The 17,575-nt window shown below is 39.5% G+C and overlaps 1 protein-coding gene across 1 annotated transcript; it reads left to right on the forward strand.

The window, feature by feature from the left end:
* Window positions 1-6,305: 6,305 nt before the first annotated feature.
* Window positions 6,306-11,331, forward strand: BMP15 (bone morphogenetic protein 15). The gene is made up of 2 exons (XM_032843005.1): window positions 6,306-6,651; window positions 10,472-11,331. The coding sequence occupies exons 1-2, from the start codon at window positions 6,327-6,329 to the stop codon at window positions 11,329-11,331; spliced, it is 1,185 nt and encodes a 394-aa protein (XP_032698896.1). The 5' UTR covers window positions 6,306-6,326.
* The last annotated feature ends 6,244 nt before the right edge of the window (window positions 11,332-17,575 follow it).

A 17,575-nucleotide genomic window follows, 5' to 3' on the forward strand; every position in this document is an offset into this window, starting at 1 on the left:
TCTTTCTGTAAAACAGAAAGTTGTAATTAATGAAATAACACATGCATAAAGGATCCAGTAGAGACTCACGATGTAAGGCTTGTATCTGAATGTGTTCCTTGTAACTACTTCCTAACTCTCCCTACATATACCATGGTTAGGGAGGACACTGTTCCTTGGGTCCTGCTTTAAGGAATCTTTCAAGTTGCCTTCAATCCATCCTTCTAAAAATTTTCGGGGCAATATTTGAAAAATTCTGAACTGATCCTGAAATGTCATATCTTCTTTTCTCCACCTACAAAAATCCTACTCATAACTCAGGACCTAATTGAAATCATTCTCATTGCAAATCATTAAATGCTCTCTAGATACAATCTAGGGACTCAGGGAACTTCCTCAAGGAAGTGATATTTGGGCTGCGATATGAAGGTTGAGTGGGAGTACCCCAGGGAATGAGGGGGAGAAAGCATTCTGAACAAAGGAGACAGTATATATAAAGGCCTTGAAGCAGAGATAGCGTGGTCTGTTGGAAACACTGAAAGATAACCAGAAAGCCAGTGTGGCTAAAGCACAGAGAAAGCCAAAACCCTTACAAATAGGGCAGTCTCAAATAGCTGTGCAGTTAATGTTCTACACAAAGTGCCTTGTTAACCGAGCTAAAATCCAGCCCATGCTCTGCTTGCTAAACCATAGAGCTGTGTCCATCCAGAAACTATCTTTTTATGATTTGTGAATTCTTGTTTTAAATGTCAGAAAGATGCAGAAAAGGTAGCAGCAGTCCCTACAAGACCATGAATGTTCTGGCTCCTACCTATCATACCAACCTTACCTGGAATTATTTCCCTCATTCTCTCTCAGTGTTCTGGCTTAACAGTTCTTCTGCACCATCAGGACCTTTGCGCATGTTTTCCTTGATATATTGGGTTCCACTATCAAACACTCATACACAATGCTTGGTACACTGTTGAGGTTTGATGAGTTTGTTTTAGTGTATGGTCCATGACCCAAGGCTGATTTGGCTGCCTTTGAGTTTCGGTCTGAATGAATTACAGTTGAGTTTGAACTTCCCTGGTCTTCAGGCTAGGGAGGGTGGTGCAATTCCATTTGCAAGTGGTGTGAGCAGTGACTCTTGGTACCCATGCATGGGAAAGCAGGTCCTTCCTTTTTCTGGGGCTTCTGGCATCTTTAGGGGTGGAGAGAGTCACAAGGACTTCTTAACATAGGTAATTGTGATTTTTTGTTTTTTCAAAAAGAGTTGAAAGCACAGGAACAAGTTGTTTAAGACTTTCTTCTACCACCAAACTCAGGTTAGCCTTCTCTTAGGACACATTACAATACCCAACCAGAGCCTGCCCATCAGCCTAGATTTCTACAAGAATGATAAACACCTATTAGAATGATTTGTTCTATAAACACTGATTGAGCACCTATAATAATGAATAAAAAAAGCATGATCCTTGACTTCACAGAGCTTATATTTTGGCATCATATTCAGGAATATCTGTAGGATTACCTTATAGGGGAACTGAATCTTCTTAAGGAGCTAACTACTCATTGGCAGCTTCAATAGAAAACTTACAAGATACAGACAGGGGCTTTGAGGTCAGCCTGACTTGGGTGCAAGTCAGTAGATTCCACCATCTGAGAGTTGTTTAACCTTACGCAAGTTTCTTTTTCTGATCTTCAATTTCTTTACCCATAAATGGGAATGATAATACTTAACTCATAGAGCTAATATGAAGATAAAATGAGACATAATATGTAAAAGGTTATAGTCTAGTGCCAAATTCATGAATATTTGTGTAAAATACATCATATTCCCTGTTTCATGGAAAATGATTTTTTAAATAAAACAGATCTAGAGGGCGCCTGGGTGGCTCAGTGGGTTAAAGCCTCTGCCTTCGGCTCAGGTTATGATCCCAGGGTTCTGGGATCGAGTCCCGCATCGGGCTCTCTGCTTAGCAGGGATCCTGCTTCCCTCTCTCTCTCTCTCTCTCTGCCTGCCTCTCTGCCTACTTGTGATCTCTGTCAACTAAATAAATAAAATATTAAAAAAAAAAAACACCAGATCTCGAAAAAGGGGCCAGTTTTCAAGGACTCAGAATAGTAATCAGAGGAAATGTTTCTTATCTTTTATGTCCCTATCAGGGTTGTTATCTTCTTGAGATAGAAACTATCTGTTTTATATCGCTACCCCCAACCAATCTCAGTGCCTAGCATAGTGCCTGAGACTGCTAAGGATAGGACTTGTTTTATTCATTTCTGTATTCTCAGGGTCTTGCATAGTGTCTAGAACATAGTATGCTTATCACATGTATTAAATCCCTTAATCCTCACAACAGTTCTCTAAAGCAGTGCTATTATCCTTATTAGTAAATGAGGAAAACTGAGGCACAGAGAGATTAAGTCAGTTGTCCAAAATTACCAAGCTAATTAAGTGCTAGAGCTTGAATGTGAACTCAGGCAGTCTGGTTATAGTCCTGTACCCTTGACACCTAACACAATCACATGTTAGCTATTTGTTGAATAAATACAATTGCAAGAAAATGTGAATTAATAATCATGTAAAAGGTGTCCATTATACATGTATACCTTATAACAATAGACATGCTCCCCCAAATTGAATGAAAATCGATTCTTTTTAAAATTTCATGCATTTTACCAGTATGCCAGCACATTAATGTTTGAGAAGTTAACCCTTACTGTGCATTAGGGGTTCCTGCTGCTCAAAACAACTTGTGGGAACCCATTTTGCTATGTCAAGAACCTCTTTTGTCATGTCAGTAATCACTTCACAAACTGTCCTATTTATAAACAGTGTTTTCACATATTGGCTTCCTGCTAAAGCAGGAAGGGCCGGTAAATATCCTTTAGAAGATCCTATTCCAATCACCTGCAACCCCCCCTCTTCACCCCACTCCACCGCTCCAACCATAAGACTAGAAAGACTGTTGGTGCCCTCTTCTGGGCATTTGGGGCAGTAGCATACATTGGGCACAGCGGGGGTGGGGGAGGCATTTCCAAGAAATAATCATGTCAAGTTCTTTCAATTCTGCTGGTAAGAATAGAGTTGATTTTTGGATCTTTTTCTGAAATAAGAAATTGAATCTTTTTCGGAAAATAGGAAAGCTGACTTATTCAAACAGGCAAGTCTCCCGAAGCTCTGGTGGATAGAGAAATGGAATAAAAATTCAGCTGAACTTTAGAAGGATGCTGAGAAGACATTTCCTTTGGTCAGGAACACTTTACATATACTTCAAAATCATAGGCTATTATGATAAATTTACCATTTATTTAAGATTATCTATGTGCTAGATACTTTCTATACATTGTCTCATTTAAATCTCACTACAATCCTAGAAGGTAAAGAGTATCTCCAATTTACAGTTAAGAAAGCTGAAATTTAGAGAGGTTAAGCAATGGACAAAAATGGCAGAACCAGAAATTCGAACACAAGTCATGTTCTTTTCAGTGTAATATGTTGTCTCCTTTTATTTCTTTTGGCCCTGTATCTATATTTCACTACTAAGAGATGTCAGAAAAATGTTCTTGACAGATGTAATCCCAATGCAATACCACTGAAACATTAAAGAAAATTGTGCCCCAAACCCTTACATGGACCCTTTTCCAGTTGTCCTGACAACTTGTTTTATTTAGATATGTTGGAAGGTAGGAGGTTTAAAGTTGTAACAGACAGAGGTCAAGAGCCAAAGGGAATGTTTGGGAAGCAGAGAAGGGGGTAAGAGAGAAAGGAGGAGTTGTATGGACATGGAGAACAGAGAGGCTTTTTGACTTCCTCTCTATTGGCCATAAAGCCAAAACTAGCGCATCAGGGTGAACCTAGCTTTCTGGAAAGAAAAACTTGCATCAAATGTACAATAATTGACCTCTGTCTAATACTTTGTGCCAGGCACTATTTTAAGTGCCTTACATGTATTAACTCATTTACTCCTCAAAAAAAAAAAAACTTATGAGGCAAATCTTATCATTAATCGCATTTTACATATTTGAAAATTGAACCAAAGAAGTGGCTATGATCTCATGAGGAAACTGAGACACAGAGTTGAATACTTTGCCCAAGGTCAAGTTAATAAGTGGTGGAATTTAAACTTAGGATACTGGCTCCAGAGCCATGTTCTTATCCATCATTATATATTACCCCTCTCAATATGTTGTAAGGATAAGCATTATTTTAGGAAATGTTTACTTTGGGTATATATGAGTGTGTGAGTGTGTGCACTAATATTTGTGTTAGGTTGCAATATAAAATATATTTATTTCTGTGAGTCACAGACAAAAATGTCTAAAACCTACTGCTCTAGCAATAGTATTGCTGAATTATATATCTTCAGCCTCACTAGGATAATGCTAAATTACTCTCTAAAACAATTTTACCAAATCAGATTTCCACCAGCAGTGTGAGAGTAACCTGTGTTCTATATCCTCACCTGAACTTAATAGTGTCAGGCTTTTAATATGCTGCCAATCCAAACGGTGTGAAATCATATCTTATGTGGTTTTAAATTGTATCTTTCTGATTTCTATTACATATTTTAATATATTTTAAGTATTCAGATTTTTCCCTTTAAGAACCATCTGTTTATATCTTTTACTTGTATATTATTGCATGCAATACAAATGTATACAATACAACATACAACAACAGCTCTTTGAAGGAGCCAGCAGTACAGATGAAGAAACTCAGGCTGGCAGAAACCTTGCTTAAGGTCACTCAGCTAATGGGTTATTGAGTTGGCATTTGAGTCCAGACCCAGGGGACCTGTTTAGCCTATGGCTTTTGTTTTATAATACATGCCAGGGACCAAGCCATGCTCGTAAAAACAGAAGAAGGGAACAAATAAGATCAAGCATATAACAATATGCCTTGTGTCTAATTAGGTTTTGTGTAATTAACGTAGCTTATTTCTTTGTGTCTTTACGAAAACTTGTGAGATATAACATGTTATCCTCATTTTACAGGTAAGGAGACTGAGGTTCAGAGAAAGGAAAGATTTGCATTGGAGAGGTTAAATTATAGCTAAGAAGAGGCAGAATCACAATTCAAACACAGGTCTGTGTGATTCCAAAGTCCATGCAGGTTACACAATAGTGGTGCCTGTCCATAGATATTCTTGGTATGAGGTAAAGGCCTCCCACAAATCACGTCTGCCTCATTTCCTAGAGCCATGTTTTGACCTCCTGCTTCACCTTCTTCTTAGAGCCCCAATGAATTGCTTCTATTTGGAGATGGCCAGGACCACACCTACTTTTTTTGTTTCTTTTTTTGCAGAATCCTGGTCTGGGGCAGCCTTAACTAACTGGCCCAGCCCACTGCCTCCCATTAACCAGTCAAATGAGATGAGTTCCCAGCCAACTTCCACAGATTCATCTTCTACTGCCTCCAGACTTCTCTGAGAAAGCCCACTCAGGATCTCAACACCTTCCATGGTAAAACAGAAATTCTTAATCAGAACTGTCAAACTTGACTGCACATTAAAACCACCTGCAGAAGTTAAAAAAAAAGCCTTGATGCCCTAGTAAAAGCCCAGACCTGTTACATCAGAATCTCTGAGGACAATTCCCAGGCATCCATAATAGTTAAAGCTCCCCAGATGATTATAATGTATAGCCTAGATTGAGAACCACTGTTAAAGCATCTTCTTCAAGTTCCAGTAGCCATACTCACAGTGGTTTCCACATTTTAGTGTTCATGGGAACTTCTTGGAGTATTTGTTACGATTCAGATTTGTGGACCTCACCTCTAGAAAGTCCATGTTTTGGTTTGGACCCAAGAGTGCATTCTTAACAATCACCCCAGATATTTTCACTGCAAGTCAATAGCAGATCACATTTTGGGAAATGCTGCATTAAGGGAAGGGCTACATGGAAGTGGGATGGAAGTAAAAGGTCTCTGGCCCTTTAAGGACTAATTAAGAAACTACCTTTAAAGCTATGGAGCACAGCAAGCAAGGGCTGCTTTTTCTCATCCTAGTGGATAAGGTAAGGGAGCAGGTCCTGGAATGGACCCCTCCTTTAAGGTTACCTCAGCATCCGAGTAAGTGTTATCTTGTTCCTAATCCTGAAGAGCAAGAAGGATATGCTGTGTTGCTCCACCTGTTGTTTCCATTTGTTTTGACGTGAAGAGGCCAAGTTAAGAGACCTCCTTTTGTCCAGAATATTCTCCCAGAGGAATTGATATAGGGCTTGCCTGCTTGCCTTTTATTTTTCCTTGCCTCATCTTTTGTGGTTGTGGAGCCATATGCAGTTACCTATGTGAAAGGAAAGGCTCGGAGTGACACCCTTTGGGTTTGGGCTGGAGCATCTTGCTGAACACCACACCTTTCAAGATGGTCCTCCTCAGCATCCTTAGAATTTTTCTTTGGGGACTGTTGCTTTTTATGGAACACAGGGTCCAAATGGCAAAGGTAGGGCAGCCCTCTATTGCCTTCATGGCCGATGCCCCTTCCTTGCCCCTGATTTGGGAGCTGCTAGAAGAAGCTCCTGGCCAGCAGCAGAGGAAGCCCCAGGTCCTAGGGCACCCTTTGCGGTACATGCTGGAGTTGTACCAGCGTTCAGCTGATGCACGTGGGCACCCTAGGGAGAACCGCACCATTGGGGCCACCATGGTGAGGCTGGTGAGACCCTTGGCCAATGTAGCAAGGCCTCTCAGAGGTGAGTTATCATACCACACTGCCCTGTCGGGAAGAGAAGTGGGGAAAAAGAGTGTAGAGAAAAGGAACCTGTGAGTTATTGTCAGGCTTCATTACCTAGTGGGTGAGTTGTTTTCTCAGGCTTGGATTTCAAATGATGGAAAAGTTGGAAGAAGATGGCTCCAAGCCTATTTCCCTTTAGCATCCCAATTTGAGAACAGATTACCTTGGGACCTACCTGAGGAATCTCTCCCAGGCCTCAGGAAACCTGAATGATGTGTCAGCTCCTGTCTTTCTAAGAAAGTCTTATTGCTTGTTATGTCACTGAAAACTATAATTGAGAAACAATCCTATGCATTCTCATGGAGGGGGCTCTTTATGTGTGGTTGTATTCTTATAAGGCAAAGAGCACAGGATACTGAATTGGGGAAATTTGCAAGAATAGACAGAAATTAATATCAGAAGTTCTGTATACCTGGTTAGGTGAACATCTGCTATTGTATATAATCCTTAAGGATGACGACTACCATTAGCTGTCATGGAGAAATTAGCCTAATTTTTAAAGATAAAACTAAAGCACAGAAGTCAAAAAAACTTGCAACATTCACATAGACAGTGGGTGGCAGAGATAGGATTAGAGAGATTAAGTCTGCCTGATTCTGAAGTTTCCATAACTTCCCAAGTGTTTAGATATAGTATGTTGATATCCTTGTATACCAAGCAGTTTTTCTGTTGTCCATATTGCTAGTTTGGGTTTTTGGTACTAAAGGTATTTTAGAATTTTCTTTGTTCCCATCGTGCTTGATTTTAAAAATGTCTTCCTTAGATACTGATTCAGAAAACCAGTAGGCTTCTGAAGTACAGGGCTTTCTAGGGAATGCAGAAAGTCCTCAACTTCAAGGAAATCTTGGGAACCCGGTGAGATTAATTTTGGGTATTTGCTAGTTTATACTCCCTCTCTTAAATGAAACAACCAATATTCCCCTAGCTAACCTTTATGTGAGTTTACCATGTGCCAGGCATTGGGCAGCAAAATACTTCACAAACATCTTCCTTAATCCTCACCACTAGCATAGGAGGTAGGTACTATTAACATAATCATTTTGTAGGTGAAGAAATTGAGGCTCAGAGTAACTTACTCAATCTAACACAGCTAGTAATTGGTAGAGCTGGGTGTCAAACCCAGGTTTTCAGGCTCTAGAGCCAGTGCTCTTAATCATCCTGCTGTGCTGACTCAACAGATTTTAATTGCGCACCAGGCACAGTGTTTGGGTTAGGTCTGAAATGGCAAATAATGGTTCCCCTGACCTCTAGAAGCTCCCATTAAGGTATAATGGACAGATAGGTAATCACATAATGGTGTTAGAGCATGACCAATGCTTTGACATTTGACAAGGATAAGCAGTAGGGCTCCCAGGACATGAAAGGAGAAATAGGTCACTGTTTAAAGCCAGCGAAGGGAAGCAGGGAGACAATGAAAGACTTCACTGAAGAGCTAATATTTGAGCTGGACCCTGAGGAAGGAGTAAGGAGACTATGTGTAGAGGCAGAGACAGGCATTCTGACTGAGGAAAGGGAAAATAGCTTGGGGTTGGTGGAGAGTCACTCAACAAATATTTAACACCTACTGAAAGCTAGGCACTGTTTTAGATGCTGGCATACAGATATGATCAAGACAGGCATGGTTTTCATGGATGAGATAGATAAGTAAAAGCAGATAATTGCGAATTGTGGTAAGTGCTATCAAAGAATGAAATTGATTTTGATAGAGAATAACGGATCCTTCCTTTACGTGGGATTGTCAGAGAATGCGTCTTTGAAGAGGTGATGTTTGAGTTGAGACCTATAAGATAAGTAACTAGGCATGAGAAGAGTAGAGAGAAGCCTGATTTAGGCAGAGGGAACTATGCACGTCTGTGTGATTCCAAAGTCTTCCTAGACTTCTCATTGGCCTAGAGGGTGGAAACAAGCTTGTCTGACTTGAAGATTGGCAGGAAGATCAGTATGGCTGAAGTGTATTAAGCATTGTGAGAGTGGCAGGAAATGAGGCTGATGAGAGGCAGAGACTTACAGGCCATTGTAAGGAATCTGGATTTCATTCTGAGTGCAGTAGAAAGCTGTGCATTATTTGCACAGTTTGTAGAGATGATATGGGGCTAGAAAGGAGGATGCCTAGAATTAGGTCACTGTCTTGGTCTGACTGTTGAACATACTGGCATCTAGGGCTCTGGAAAGGATCCAGAAATGGATGACAAGAGTACAGGGACAGATCTCTCCATTAGGAGATGACCCAGCTGAATTGAACTTGCCTGGAGAGCTATGCCAGGTTCAATCACACAGGATGTGTGAGTCAGCCATTTCCCTGAAAAATTCTGAGCAGACCCTTCCTGGCTCTGATCCTTAGCCACTCCACCCTGCTTCAGGAAATATGTGATGTCAAGGTCTGAAAGGAAAGGGCAGTTCCTCACCAGACAGTCTGCTAGAGGTTGGGTTGGGCTCTTGCTCAGGCAGGGTGGGGCAGGTGTATGGGTGGGCCTCTTGGAAAGAAGATTATAGGATGGGAGTGTAGAGTAACTTGAGAAAGCAAATACAAGTTTGGCTTGGGCTCTGTGTGAATGATGTCCAGTGACCCAAACTTGAGGGTGTATTTAGCATAAGCTGAATCTGAGCTATGAAAAAATATCCTGATGCCTCAAGATATTAAAGCACTTCTACATTGACCAGTTCAGGCCTACTGAAAAATCCAGGCTTGTGTATTCAGTGAAGGAGGAAGGTTAGGTAAATAATATGTAAATTAACATGCAAATGTTTAGCGGTAAGATGTTTGAAGATAAAAGCAGCCATTTTCTTGCAATGCCTGTTTTTGGTTATCTTTGCTCTGGACCTTTTTTCCAGGAGAGGGTGCAGAAATTCAGAGCACTGTGGGCCCAGCTTTCCAACCTTTTGGCCACTGGGTGTCAGCATTACAGTCTGGATTAAAACACTTAATCACCAAGAGGCTTTCAGCTTCTGGTAGAATTCTTAGCAAACAAAATATTTATCTGAACAAGGCCTTGTTCAAAATGATATTTAGGGGCCTGGTGGTACAATGAATGTACATGAATAATCATTTCCAGTAAGAAATGAACAAGGAGAGACTGAGAGTTAAGGGGGAAATGGTTTAAGAAGGAACAGCTGCTCAAGAAGCAATTCTTAATGTAGAAGGTGGAAATGGCAAAACAGCTGCCCCCACTAGGGAAAAATAGACAAAATTATTTTGTGGCATCATGGTCCCAGATTTGAAGTGATGGCAGGCCATAGATAGTCCCCAATATTGGGCTGTTACCTCAAAGTTTCATCTGTATAATGATATGACAGGAGAACTAATTCTTAGTTCATGCATGTCTCAACAATTCTCTTAATTGATCACTTTTAATAGTCAACTAATACTGATCTTCCATACACACAAAATAATTCCATATTTGGGTTTTTTTCTCTCTCATCCTCTGTTGTGAGTGATCTAAAAATAGAACACAATATCTTTTTAAGGGAAACCTACTTGGGCTCAAATCTTGATTCTACCATATACTGGCTTTGTATGTACTCTGGCATAACTTCTCTGAGCCTCAATTTCTTTGTCTGCAAAATGGTGATAATTACTATCTCATAAGGCTACTTCAGATTAAAGGGCTAATGCTTTAAAACATCTAATAGTAAATGCTTGACATATGATAGTGATTATTATGGTCTTGCTTTATTTTAAGGGCCGCTTACAGCTATTAGTTTGTATTGAGCAGAGTTGTGAGGGAGATTCAGGCTCCAGGTAAGAAGCTAATCCTCTGCTCTTGTCCCCTCCTGTGCAGGCCCCTGGCATAAAAAGACCCTGGATTTTCCTTTGAGACCAAACCGAGTAGCATACCAACTAGTCAGAGCCATTGTGGTTTACCGCCATGAACTCCATCGAGCTCATTTCCATCTCTTCTGCCACATGCAACCCTGGCTCCAGAAAAGCCAAACCAATCACTTTCCTTCTTCAGGAAGAGGTTTCTCAAAGCCTTCATTTCTGTCCAAAGCTTGGACTGAAGTGGATATCACACAACATGTTCACCAAAGGCTCTGGAATCCCAAAGGACGCAGGGTTCTACGACTCCGCTTCATGTGCCAGCATCAAAAAGGTAGTGAGAGTCTTGAACTTCAGTGGCATGGAACTTCATCCTTGGACACTGCCTTTTTGTTACTCTATTTCAATGACACTCATGGAAGTCTTCAGAAGACCAAACTTCACCCCAGAGGCCTGGAGAAATTCATGGGAAGGGACTCTTCTCTTCTCTTGCGGAGGGCCCGCCAAGCAGACAGTATCATATCTGGGGTCCCTGGCCTCTCTGGGGAACAGGATAGGCCTCAAAGTAAAAAGTGTTCCCTCCAACCTTTCCAGGTTAGCTTCCGCCAGCTGGGCTGGGATCACTGGATTATTGCTCCCCACCTATATACCCCAAACTACTGTAAAGGATCCTGCCCTCGAGTACTATACTATGGTCTCAATTCCCCCAATCATGCCATCATCCAGAATCTTGTCAATGAGCTGGTGGACCAGAGTGTCCCTCAGCCCTCCTGTATTCCTAATAAGTATGTTCCCATTAGCATCCTTTTGGTTGAGGCAAATGGGAGTATCTTGTACAAAGAGTATGAGGATATGGTTGCCCAGTCCTGTACATGCAGGTGATAGCAAAAGTAAATCTAGCTCAGGTGTTCTGAGAAATTGGAAGAGTGTTTAACATAACAAAACAAATATCAGTGTTAAAGCTGCAAGTGTTCTACCTGTGGTCATCTACCAATTCTTTGGGTTCCATTCCTTGCCCTAAGTGTTACTTAAGTCTCTTCTCCCCATGTATGAGGTCCTCACTTTATACAAACAGTTCTGATACCAAACATTAGTACAGTTTGACCGCTAGTCAGAGCCCTTAAAGATGTTCTTTTGGAGATACCCAGCTTTCTTGTCTCTTTTTTTTCTTTATTGTGGCTTTGTCAAAAGTCACTAATCCATGATAGTAGAACTTCTGGAATTGTCCTACCAAGGCCTGCAAAGGTGAAATCTTCCCAGTAGCAATCTGTTTGAGGCTTTCTAGAAGACCATGGGTTAAGAAAGCCACTTGAGATTTTACTCCTTTATGTTGCCTCCTGTATCCTCAAAACTAGTACGTCATCAGAAAGACTGCCTGCATCTGTGTTTGCACTGCCCTCTGAATCTAAAACTAACTTTTCTCAGATGGATTAAAAAATGTTTAGGTAATAGTCTCCATTGAAATCTTTGGCAGGAAACAGTCTTTCTAAAATATCAGGGATTTTTCTCTCAGCCTCTGAACCTGGGGAAAGTATATGGGATCCCTTTTCTGGGGTAAGGAGAACAGCCTTTGATAAGGCTGATAGGAAAACTTGAATATGGACCTGAGGATAATCACTTCAAAACCACCTGCATCTATGGTGAGAGGAAGAGCTATCATTTAGGATTATGTATGGGGGAGTCATTTTAAGCTTTCTATGGAACAATGGATTTCACAGTGCATTGTTTTATATAATACTTAAATCCCTGTTAATTATCATTTAAAAAATCTCCCTGGTGGCTCAGAGGCTAGGAGTTGGCCTGGTCAGCGGTGGAGGAGTAGAAGGCTTCATTCCAGAAGCTTGAAGGGCTCTGGGGGAAGGGTGAGATGTTCTGAAGCCTGAGGCCAACTTCAATCTAGCCTTGCCTGTTTGTGAGTTCAATTTGGCTCTGGGCTGGATCTCTGTGGGGAGATGGGCTTGCTGTTTGGGGAGGCATGAAGTCCTGCTTTAGACTAAATGATGCTTGCAATGTGACTCTTTTCTATTCCTGTACTGTGCTGAAGTGATGGAGACTGGGCTGTGTTACAAATAAATCACTTCTTTGTTGTTGAAGAGAATCTTGAATGTTTGAAGGATTGGGAGTGGGTGGAAGGAATTTATTTCCTTTGTTCCCTTTAACTATGGTCTGGAGCTCAATACTAATCTCCACGGGTGGGGCTGCAGACTCCTATGAGGTTCTCCTTAGAGGCAAAACTGCTAGCCATCAGCCCTCCCCAAGGGATCTCTTTGAGGAAGCCCAGTAAGGCATCTACCCTGCCCAACTTTTCCTTGACTAGTCTTGTGACCACTCACAGTGGGATGGGACTGATTTAGGGTAGGTGCATATCTTTGCCAAATGTAAACCCCTTCCCCACCATCACCATTTTTTTCATTTATCTATCAAATTAACTCACCTTACCATTCCCTTCTCCATAATTGGTTCTGGCTAGATAAAATACCTTACGATCTATAAATATACAAATTTTACTCTTCTGGAGGAGCTGTTTTTTAAACATCCTTTCATCCATCTATCCTATCTCTAGGAATCAGTACATATGTTTTTTATTTCCTGAAGGTCCCTCATGACACTCCAGACTTGGGTATGTGCCCTACCTCTGTGCTCACATAAGTACTATTTGCTTTTATTATTATTATTATTTAAAGATTTTATTTATTTAACAGACAGAGATCCCAAGTAGGCAGAGAGACAGGCAGAGAGAGAGAGGAGGAGGCAGACTCCCTGCTGAGCAGAGAGCCCGATGTGGGGCTTGATCCCAGGACCCTGAGATCATGACCCAAGCCGAAGGCAGCGGCTTAACCCACTGAGCCACCCAGGCGCCCCTATTTGCTTTCTTTTAACACATTCTAGTGTAACTGTATTTGTTGCCAAAGGTGAAGTGCTTTTGGGATTTTCAACTGTTTTACCCATTTCCATATTACTGGATCCTGGCACATAGTAGGTCTTCAAGGAATATAAACATAAGACAGTGACTCTTTCTGTGATACACTCTTCCTAACAAACATTTTAATGCTCACATTTCATTCATTTTCCATTGGAATAAATGTAATATATCCCTTGTACATAAAGATTATTTTTGTACCCCATTATTTCAAAACCATCATCCAAGTTGCAATAGAATGTGACAGCTATGTTCCTGAATGAGGCAGTTTCAGAATCCTTGTAATATGTGGTAAGTTGACAGAATAAATGTGCGCTTCCAGTCTAGATATTTCCCTAGCCTGCTTGGGGTAGACACAAATACCTAACAGGCCTAAAGACAGACCTTGTTCTCAGGACCAGATTCTGAATTCAGCATTTCAGTGCTCAGAATTTCCAGAAAATCATGGTCCGCTAGCTTTATGAGTCCTGAATACATCTGAAACCGTCTTTTTATGGAAGGCTCAGGGTTAACTGGCCACATTATCCATTAAGTCTTGAGTTGTCAGGATACCCAAGGAAAATACTGGCAGGATGGAGTCGTTTGTGGCTGGTGTTACGGATTCTCTTTTCCTTTGAAATACTGCTTTCAACTCAGCATTTTTTCTCAAGTCTGAAGTAAGATATATATATATACCTCAAACATTCTCTTGGAAGGAAGGAAATAACTTACTAGTGGAGGAGGGTATGTAGGAGTATTTCAGCCCAGGTGGGTGGGAAGAAATGGTTACTCGGGCCAGAGAGGGAAAGCAGGGAGTAAAGCCCACCTTGTCCCAGCTTTCCCTATGAATAGATCAGAACTTCATTCAATGTATGGTTGTAAAAGGAGCAGGCATTTAAGCTTAATTCTGATCCTGGAGGTCTGTTGCATTTACCTTGGTAGTATGTTGTATCCAATGGGCCAAGCTGGAAGGACATGAAATTTATCTTCAGTTCCACCAAATACTTGGGTACTTCATTTTGTAAAAGAAGGTTTTATATCTTCAGTTAGTTCTCCCAGCACTGTGAAACAGGAGGTATTCACCCCATTAAAAAAAAACAATAGAAATGTTTTATTGAAATATAATTTGCATACCATTAAAGCCACCATTTTAGGTGTTTAATTCAGTGGGTTTTAGTATATTCAAAGTTGTGTAAAATTCACTACAATCAACTTTACTACATAAAGAAGCCCTTGCCCAGTAGCCATTAATCTCCATCCCTCTACCCCAACCCTAGGCCCTGGTAAGCACTAATCCACTTTCTTTGTCTATGGATTATAGATATTTATATAAGTCAAATCATACAATATTTGGCTTTTTGTGACTGACTTCAATTTAACATAATGCTTTCAAGGTTCGTTTGTGTTGTTCATTCCTTGTAATTGATAAATAAAATTCTACTGTAGGATATGCTACATCTTCTTTATCCATTCATCAGTTGATAGGCATTTGAGTTGTTTCTACTTTTTGGCTATTATGAATAATGATGTTATATTGTTGTGATGAGCACCAGGTGTTGTATGTAGTGTTGAATCACTAGATTCTATACCTGAAACTAATATTACACTGTATGTTACCTAACTGGAATTAAAAACTTGGAAGAAAAACAAAAAAGGAATAATGCTGTCATGGATGTTCTTGTGCAAGTTTTTGTGTGGACCTATATTTTCAATCTTCTTATATATATATATATTGTATATATAGTAGTAATGCTGAATCCTATGGTAACTCTTTTTAACATTATGAGTAATTGCTAAACTGTTTTCCAAATTGGCTATACCATTTTATAATCCAGCAATGTATGAAGGTCTCAATTTCTCTACATCTTCACCGATACTTCTTATTGATTTTTTTTTTAATTTAGCCATGCTAGTGGAAGTGAAGTGGTATTTCATTGTGGTTTTCATTGCATTGATAACTAATGATGTTGAGAATCTTTTCATGTACTTATTATTTGAAACTTGTATATCTTCTTTCAATAAATGTCCATTCAAGTCATTTGCCCAGTTTTTAATTGAGTTATCTCTTATTGTTGATTGTAAAAGGCTTTTTTTTAAATATTCTAGATGTTAGTCCCTTATTAGATGTATGACTTGCAAACATTTTCTCTAATTCTGCAGATTTTCTTTTAACTTTCTTAATGGTGCCCTTTGAAACACGAAAGTTTTTTATTTGGAAAACAAATCAACTATTTTCATCTTTTGTTGCTTGTGCTTTTGGTGTCATCTAAAAATATTGAATAATCAAGGTCCTGAAGATGAACACTGATGTCTTTTTCTAAGTGTGTGATAATTTGAGCTGTAGCATTTAATCCATTTTAGTTAATTATACATATAGTGTGAGGGGGTAAGTCTAACTTCATTCATTTGCTCCTGAATAATCCAGTTGCTGCAGCATCTTTGTTGAAAAGACTAATCTTCCCCCATTGAATTGTCTTGGGACTCTGGTTGAAAATGGACCATAAATATAACGGTTTATTTCTAGACTCTCAATTTTGTTTCATTGATCCACATGTCTATTCTTACAACAGAACATAACACCGTCTTGATACCTGTAGCTTTGTGTAAGGTTTGAAACTGGGAAATGTAATTCTTCCAAATGTTTTCTTCTTCACCAAGATTGTTTAGGCTATTCTGGGTCACTTGTATTTCTATGTGAATTTTAAGATCAGCTTTTCAATTTCTGAAAAAATACCACCTCTTTTTTGATTAGGGATTGCATTGAATCTGTAGATAATTTTGGGTAGTATTTCGGTAGTATTATTAAGTCTTCTGCTCTGTAAACACAGGATGTTTTTTCATTTATTTAGACCTTCTTTAATTTTTTCCAATAACGTTTTGTCATTTTTCAGTATATGTCTTACACTTTAAATTTATTTCTAAGTTTTTAATTCTTTTTGATGATATTATAAAAGGAATTTTTCTAAATTTCATTATCAGACCATTAATTGTTAGTATATAGAATTAAAATAGATTTTTGTACATTGAACTTGTACCTTGCAACCTTGTTGAACTCCTTTACTAGCTTCAACAGTTTGGGTGGATTTCTTAGAATTTTCTATATACAAGTTTATGTCATCTGTTGAATATAGTTTTACTTCTTTCTTTCTTTCTGGATGCCTTTTTTTTTTCTTGCCTTTACTTTGGTTAGAACCTCCAATTCAAAGGTAATAGAAGTAGTGAGAATAGACATTCTTGTTCCCAACCTTAGGAGGAAAATATTCAGTCTTTTAGCAGTAAGTTTGATGGTAGCTATGATTTTTCATAGATGCCCAACTTCAATACTTACTCTAAAGCTACAGTAATCAACACAGTGTGGTATTGTTAAAAAAATGAACAGATCATTGGAATGGAATAGCCCCAAAATAGACCCACACAAATATAGTCAACTGATCTTTGACTAAGATGCAAAGCTAATTCAATTGATAAAGGATAATCTTTCAACAAATTATGCTGGAATAACTGTACAACCACATGCAAAGAAATCTAGACAAAGACCTTATACCCATCAAAACAATTAACTGAAAATGGATGATATAAATGTCAAACTATAACATTTTAAGAATATAATATAGAAAATCTAGGTAAATTTTGGCTTAGTGATGACCCTGCCCCCATATATTTTGTTTTACATTTTAGGGATTTTCATATAAGATTTCATCTTGGCTTGAACAAGTATCTCATTTTACATTTGTGGAAACAAAGGTTTCTGGACTTACCTAGGGTCACAAAGCATAGCAAGTGAGTGGATATTCAGATCCTAATCAAAATCTGTCTGATGCTGTGGCGATGACTTCTTTGATATAACATCACAAGCATTGTCTAAGAACGAAAAAATTGCTAAGTTGGATTTTATTAAAATTAAAACTTCTGCTCTGCAAAAGACACTGTTAAGAGAATGTAAAGACATGCCACAGAGTAGAGGGAAATATTTGCCAAATACATATTAGATAAAGGACTTTTATCCAAAGCACACAAAGAACTATTAAGATTCAACAGTAAGAAAACAACCCAATTAAAAAATAAGTAAGAGTGCCTGGGTGGCTCAGTGGGTTAAGCCTCTGCCTTCGGCTCAGGTCATGATCCCAGGGTCCTGGGATCGAGCCCCGCATCGGGCTCTCTGCTCCATGGGGAGCCTGCCTCCACCTCTCTCTCTGCCTGCTTGTGATCTCTGTCTGTCAGATAAAA

The sequence above is a fragment of the Lontra canadensis genome, unplaced genomic scaffold (genome assembly GCF_010015895.1).
Source record: "Lontra canadensis isolate GAN:19392208 unplaced genomic scaffold, GSC_riverotter_1.0 scaffold134, whole genome shotgun sequence".
Lineage (NCBI taxonomy): Eukaryota > Metazoa > Chordata > Mammalia > Carnivora > Mustelidae > Lontra > Lontra canadensis.

Coding starts and splice junctions, on each gene's coding strand:
- BMP15 (XM_032843005.1), top strand. CDS start 6,327: ATGGTCCTCCTCAGCATCCTTAGAATTTTTCTTTGGGGACTGTTGCTT. Junction 6,652..10,471: donor TGTAGCAAGGCCTCTCAGAG/GTGAGTTATCAT, acceptor CCTCCTGTGCAG/GCCCCTGGCATAAAAAGACC.